Consider the following 7,640-nt stretch of genomic DNA (forward strand, 5'->3'; position numbering starts at 1 on the left):
GGATACCTTTCGCGGCAGGTGGGCGCGGTTCAGAGCGAACAGGACACGGACCAGCAAATCTACTCGGCCGATGGTTCGTTTGGAGCTTTACAACTACTTTCTGTAGTGTGGGAGCACAAGGGAAGAACCACCAACGACAGACCTGTACCAAGATACCTCGACAAGATCGCACTGATTCCGGAATGTCACGGCCACCCAGGAGTTACTGATATGTGGACGATACAAGGACGTTACAAAAATCAAACGGGTCTATCGATAGTGCACAGAAAAGACAGTGCACCGCATCTTCATTGGTGGGAAAAGCCACTATCAACGCTCTTTGAGGCCAAGACGGTGTGTGATTGGGTGACACGGGTGGGAAAATCACGAATTCTACCACAGCACCGATACAATGTCGTGATTGCGGTTAACCAGGTCTTGGTTTGCCGACCATCGGACCCACAGGCCAACAAATTTCACGCCTCTGAGACGGATGTTGTTTGCCTCGAGGTTTTCATCGAGGGAGGGAGCGAGCCCCGGTGGGGAAAGAAGCTTCTGACCGCCGCGACAAGACCTCAAGACTCAAGGGATATGATGGCGCGTTTGTTATTCGAACCCCCAGCAAAAGTGCGATGTGCGCATGTGGAAGCTTCTGGCAATCCTTGCGTCGCTGGTAGATTTAGCGGACGCTCCCCGGTCAGAAACCTCATGGCATGCAAATGTGGAGATGGAATAGACTTTTCCTCCGATGACTATCGATTGCGGCTTTCCCCAACGATTGCAACATCCCTGCCCATTGGAGACCGTTGCCTCGTCTCGGAGGTTTCAAATGCGTTGTGGCTGCAAGTCCCAGACAAGAAGACTGAGATATACATCCGAAGCTACTCGGTACAGCTTGTGGATTCCTTGCGAACCAGGAACCAGGTACCTCTTGTACATGTAGTGTGCGGCAATCATCGAGACTCGGAGGATGCTCGGTCCTTGTCTGACTCCTTCAATAGCATTCGTGGGCAGTAAATTTAGTCATTGAACGGTGAGATGGAAGGCGGGGGCCCTTGTCTCAATCCTTCAAGTTGTCCATGCTGAAAATATATCTCCCAAGTCTTCGTTCTTACTCTGCGGATTTATTGTCCATTACAGGAGCAATGATGCCATGCGTCTGGACGAATGACGATAGCGGCGATTACAGTGGAGCGATTCAACGCAGGTAGGTACTCGTACTATTTGCAGGCAGGCAGGTCAAAGATGGAGAGGGAAAAGGGACCAGGAGATGACATTGAGGACCACGAATAACGAGCTGGTGAACATGTCCTGAACGCAACCGATTGGCCGTTGCAGCCAATTTAGCGGTCGGGCAGTTTTTTTGGACCTTGCGAGGACGAGGGGTTCGCTTCGCATCCTTCGTGGTTTTCTCGCGAAGCTGTGATGCTGGTCAGTCATTGCCTTTGAGGAAAAGGAGGAGAAGCGGGCCTGACTGACACCTGCATGTCCGATACTCCCACAGGTCATATATAGCTCAAGACACGGGGGAATCCTTGAGAAGTGCTGTACCTACATGAGCCCTTGGGAGGAAGATAGAAGTGGTCTTTGGGACTGTACCGAGTACAAGGTGCCGAAGGGAGTGCTACCAGGGGTACGAGGTAGTATTGGGTCGCTTATCGCGTGCAAACTCTGCAAGTTGGAGACAGGCCAGTCGTGAATCACCCCATGCATCAATACAGAAGGTGGGAATGAGAATGGTGCACTACTTCACACTACGATGAGTGGTAGATACTAGAACGAACAGAATGTGGTCGCACTGGCTACTACTAGGTACTGGGTATATCTGATACCGTTCACGGTTCCTGCATCCAGCTACTACGCCAGTGCCTTGCAGAACAAGCTAGACCAGGCACTCAACACCCTCTAGGTAGCCCTCCACCACGGGCGGAAGCATGAAAGCGGCACGGGTGAAGGCACAAGCGCCATCTCACAGCGTTTGGTGGCATGGGCTTGCATGGGCTAGGACAGTGCTAGACAGCTGCAACAAACAGCGGCTCCGGACTTTGGAAAATAATAATCTGTGTCTTGGAACTGCTTGGTCCACAGGCTGGATTCCGCCCACTAGAATTGCTTGCTGTAGCTAAAGCCGGACAAAACGACGCATGCGACAACCCGGTCGTTGTACCTGCAAGGCAGCCTCAGCCGTCACTTTCTCTTAGCTTTTCTTTTCGTATCTCTAGAAGGAGAGGGGGGCTGGTAACAAGGGACCAAGAGAGGACCAACCGCAAACACTGCCGACAAGCCACAAACCTCATCGTCAGTGGCTCTCTGGCTTGCTTGCTTGAGCATGCCACATCCCCCATGTCCAGCAAAGCAGACAACACCCTCCCCCAGCTACTCGGTACAGAGCTCACACAAATATAGCCTAGACATGTCGCAGTAGAAGCCGGTAGTGCGCACCAGACCAGCTCTCTTCTCAACTTACTCGTCTTCTCTTGCAATCCAAACGGTTCTCCTAAACCCATCCTACCACCAAGCTGGACAAAGCACCCACGGCTCCTCTCTCGGTCGTTTGTGAAGGAATAGGTGGTGCGATTGGATAGAGACTCAGAGAATTTGAGTGTATGGGTGAGTGAAAGATCCGAACACTAGAAGTGGCAGTGAGCTTTGTTTGGCGATCCGGACTGTGCATGCCTCACCCGTTGTCGTCGGTGGCGGCCATTCTGGTTCTGGAAAGCCCTGATTCGAGCCCTTGCTTCCTGTTGCCTCTGGGTGGTTTGGGGCTTTTCCTATCCTGGCCGGGGCTCGGTGGACGGGGCTCGACGGGTTTGACGCGGGGGCTTCTTATCCCAGGTGGGCTGGTGGCCGTTCAGTTGCGGTTGGCTGTGGGTGGCTGTTGGGTGGCTGCTGTTGAGTTTTGAAAGTCTCAGAGACCAAGACCAAAACTAACAGGGTCAGACCCTTGCCCCCGCAAGCGAGCAGCGAAGGATTGGCCACAAGCGACGCTGCATGGAGTCGGCCCAACAGCTGCCACAGCCAACGGGCCCAGGGCCACGGCACACAACTTTTTCCTCTGTCCACTGAGCACTCAGGCTTCTTCGCTCCAAGTTCGACTTGTCAACATCCCTCTCTTGCTTCCTCCCTTCTGTCTGTACACATGGCACTCGACTGATGGAACCTTTGCAAACAGGCAGAGCGTCCTCTCCTCAGCCTCGACCAGTCAATCTGTGTCTGGCCTGAAGCACTCGCTCTTGATTGATCCAGCCATCACCACCGCCGCCACTGCGAGAGCAAAGCTGCCATCAACCTCAACCACCGAGACAAACCTCGTCCGCTACCCAATTCACTTGAGACCACCTTCACCAGCCCGTCATGCGCGCAGCTGTCCGACTGTGACGTGACCCAACCCGGTCTCAGTCCTCTTCGATTCTCTTTCCTCTTGTTATCGAACACTCGCTCGACTGATCCAATTCGCCCCTACTCTTAAGAATAATATACCCTCCAACTACCTATACCTCAGTATGGAACATACCACTCCATATTCCTTCGACACGCTGCCTCCTGCCACTCGGTCTTCCGCCTCTTCAGTCGATACATCCTCGCCAACGGTGTCCATGTTCTCCAAGGGCCATTCTTCCCGAGGTTCGGGCTCCTCCATTGCCTCGTCTCCCGTTCCCCGAGAATCTCTTGACATGTTTGGTGTGCCTAAGCGGTTGGAAGATGTCTCTGAGGAGCCTCAGGAAAGAGAGGGGATTGACGGTTACGGGTTGGTCAATGACGGCGCATGTGACTGGAGTGACTATGACAAGGCTTTTTCAAGTGACTACAGCCACTTTCCACCTCCCACTGCCCCGGTACAGCCCGACTGGATCTTGGCGATGCCCAGTGACAGTTCACTCGCCTCACAGCCTTATCACACGCCGCGTCGGAGATCGGCAGAGCAGCTCTCATCAACCCAAGGGCACCGCTTCAGCAGCAAATTTGGGTCGTTGTCGCGACGGTGGAAGAACAGATCGGCCGCTGGGCCCCAGCTCTCAATCGTTACGCACGCCAGCGCTTCTGCTTCTCGTTCAGGATCCTTGACCTCGTCGCAGATCTGTAGCCCAGCTCTCAGTGCTGTTTCCAAGCACGAAGGTGTCCTGCCATCAACCTCAACTGTGCCGGTGACGAACGACGTATCCGTGGACGCTGATGTGGGACCAATCGATATTGAACAGAAGACGCCAGAACGCGAGTCATCAGAGTCGGTACAAGCTACCACACCACTGTTACCACCCATGTTTTCCGAGTTCTGCCAGAGAGATGAGCCTGTCTGTTCTCCTCTTCAATCACCGGCTATTGCGCCCACTCCTGCCGCCTTGAGCTCTCGGACGTCATTTGAGGCCCCGTGGTCATGCCTACCATCCCCTCCTTTGTCGACGAAGCCATCAATGGTTTCTATGCAGACGAGATCCCGTGCAAACACGTTGAACAGTTGCGCTTTTGGCGACATCCCTCCATTGCAGCTTTTAGAAGACCCTTCTGATCCATGGGCTGTTCGCCTAGGTCATGCAAACTATACGATACACCCTGAGCCGTATACGCCTGAGACTCTGGACTTGGATTCCTACGCCGAGTTTCGCAAAAACTGGGATCAGGCGCGAATACATTATGCTAAGCACATCACAAGGACTGCTGAGCACTATGGATCGACTTCCAAAGTCTACAAGCTGACCGAAGAGAAATGGGCATCGATTGATGACTCTTGGAAGCGACAACATGACCTTATGAGGACTGCCCTGGCTCCGGTCCTGGCTCGCCTGAGCGACGGATCAGAGACACAAGATTCCAGCACATCGAGCTCTGTGCTCGAGAAGCCTCTTACTCGAGTGGCTGTGCCGGTCATCGACGACAAGAGTGGCAAATTTCCCAAGCTTGGTGACGGCGAGATCGTCGGACCAATGTCTGTTGCTCCTCCTCGTGCTTTTTACGACTCCAACAAGGGCATCGAGATCGGGAGCCCACCCGTTTCACCACACAAACGAAAGCTCTTCAAAGTTCTTTCCGATATCTTTCGCAATTGATATGTACAAATCCCTTACCATCCCTGCCACTTGTACACAAGGCCCTCACCATACCTGTACACATTTTCTTTCGGGTTATACAGAACCATTTGTCTACCATTATAATGGCTGGCGTTGTCGAGACAGAGACCTATAGGCGCCAAATGCACGACCGCAAGGTCTTGGAAAAGGAAAAGAAACACCATACTAGGGAGCAATCCCTTGTCACCAACACCTGCTATGCCTTTTTACCTCATAGCAACAGTAGCCATATTTACCAACTTGTTCTCCACGGCTTAACGACGACCACTACGAAAAATATTAACGCTCCTTTTACAACATGATCCTCATCCAGCAACAGGATTCTATTTCCAGATGATGACGACTTGCAGCCTTCAGCACAGCGAAGCGACCTTGTTTTTTATCTCTTTTTGTTTTGATTGCTTTCAGTGCGTGGTGGCTTCCAAAATCGGTAAACGGAAAAGTCGTATTCCGGGGTTTCCAGGTCTACGGGTTGACAAGGGGTGGAGGATGCAAATGGAGAGAAGATTCTCCTACACATGGCGGCTTTCATACATCAACTAGACGGACGTGCGACTCCTCGTGAGAGTGACTGAGTGAGAACGAGGGCACGCGGTAGACGGAGGATACAGATGTATGCTAGCGCAGTCGGTCTGTCATTTTTGCCGCTTCGGTGATTTGCGAGCCAGAGCAGGGGCGTGGGGGCGCGAGGGCGCGAGGGCCTGGAGGTGTTGGGGCCGGAAAGGAGATTTGGTATCGGTGAGATCAGGAGATACGGCGTGCAAAACATTCGGTGGAAATGGCAGGAATCTGAATGATTAGAAAGAATGAAAAAAATCAGAGAAAATATGAAGAAAATCAGGCAAAGTTCATTCATTCTTTGCTCTTATCTTGCATGTGAATCATATTATGCTGTGTGCATTTACTATAGCTGTAGAAGTAGAAGGGGAAGGAGAAGAGGAAGGAGAAGAGGAAGGAGAAGAGGAAGGAGAAGTTGTCTGTTGTCTGTCTGTCTTCGTGTCTGACTCTGTGTCCACTTGCGTCTATGTACCCTCGCTCAACAGCTCAACAGCTCCTGTCACATATAGTGACGTGAACGCCGCTGTACATGGCCTTCAAAGCTTCGCTTCCACCCCACTTGTCGTACGGACCATCCTTCATCCTTCAGTACGGATTCCCTCCAGTTCATTGTGCCAAACATGAACAAATATCTCTCGTATCTACATGGATAATCTGCCTGTATCCTGGATCAGTACGTTGGTTGTGGCGCAAGGAGGAGAGTCCATTGACGGATTCGACTTACCAAAGGTGCGACTGACAAAGAGGTCCTGGTGACCGCCCTCCCCACCCTCTTTTCCAGAAAAATAGTCGTACAAGGTTGAATACTATCGTGACGCGTGACTCGTGATTCGTGATTCGTGAATAGTTGTAGTTGTAGTTGTACAGGGGTATGATGCCTCAAAAATGTAGCTGAAAAAAAATATAGTTGTCCGGATATGTTGAACTCATGGTGCAAAATTCGAATATGTCGTACAGGGTATGTTGATTGAAATGAAGTCGTGAGATGTGATGAGATGTGTCGACCGTCGAGTCCCTTGACACTTTTGCTGAGGAATGAATCGAAGATCGAAACATCGATGTGTTGTGTTTGATGAGGAGGTCAATGGCCGAGAAGATGGACCTGATCGCCACTCTGACTCGGCAGAGAGATTCTGGAAGCCACCCTGCCACCCTCTTTCCAGAAGATTGCGTGTTTGAGAGTTCCACTCGTTGGTTGTGTTGAACCCGATGTAAACCTCAGGAGTTTGTGTCGTATGCTGCTCGGGGATGGAGGAGATCTGCTTGTGTTCCTGAGCAGGTGTTGGAGATTGTGGCTCTCTGGAGAACAAGAGCGATGGTGAGATTGCTGTTCAGTGCTGGAAGTGAACAAGACTTCTGCACCCTACCACCCTCTCTCCAGATTTCATTGGTTTGAAACAATATGAGGTTGACATCTTGTGCCAATAGTCGGACAGAAGGCTTGAATGGAGATTGAGTTTGCAGATTGTGCTGAAGTTCGTTGTGTGACAAGCCGAGATGTGTTGGAAAGAAGTCCTGGAGCCACCCTACCACCCACTTTCCAGGATTATTCAAGGGGACGGGTTGTGTTGCTGATAACTTGAGAGATTGTAGAGATTGATGATGTGGTGTTGATGTCGATGTGGTGTTGATGTCGATGTGGTGTTGATGTCGATGTGGTGTTGATGTCGATGTGGTGTTGATGCCGATGTGGTGTTGATGTCGATTGCCATACAGCCTTGAGACTCAGCGCCGAACTCTGAGAAAACCTGAAACCTCTGAAGACCAGTCACACTCAACCGCCCACTTTCCAGGACGCCGTCGATGAATGGAGTGAGGTGCAAGAACGTGAAGCCGGAGATGTCGAAGGAGACTGAATGCTCTTGATGATGTCTGCTTTGGTAAAGCGACGTGATCCGCTCAAACAGCAGCAGCAAGTGTTTGAGACACGGTCGAGACTTTGTGAAGTGAGACGGATCATGGACGACGAAGAAACCCAGGAAAAACCACCCTGCCACCCACTTTCCAGGCTTGATAGCCTCATTGGGGTTTCTTCGA

General features: G+C 51.6%; 1 protein-coding gene across 1 annotated transcript; it reads left to right on the forward strand.

The window, feature by feature from the left end:
* Positions 1-3,482: 3,482 nt before the first annotated feature.
* Positions 3,483-5,024, forward strand: AYO21_00996 (hypothetical protein; the record flags this gene model as incomplete). The annotated part of the gene is made up of 1 exon (XM_022650982.1): positions 3,483-5,024. One exon carries the CDS (start codon positions 3,483-3,485, stop codon positions 5,022-5,024), a length of 1,542 nt encoding a protein of 513 aa, XP_022516985.1.
* Positions 5,025-7,640: the final 2,616 nt, after the last annotated feature.

This window comes from Fonsecaea monophora (genome assembly GCF_001642475.1).
Source record: "Fonsecaea monophora strain CBS 269.37 chromosome Unknown Scaff3, whole genome shotgun sequence".
Lineage (NCBI taxonomy): Eukaryota > Fungi > Ascomycota > Eurotiomycetes > Chaetothyriales > Herpotrichiellaceae > Fonsecaea > Fonsecaea monophora.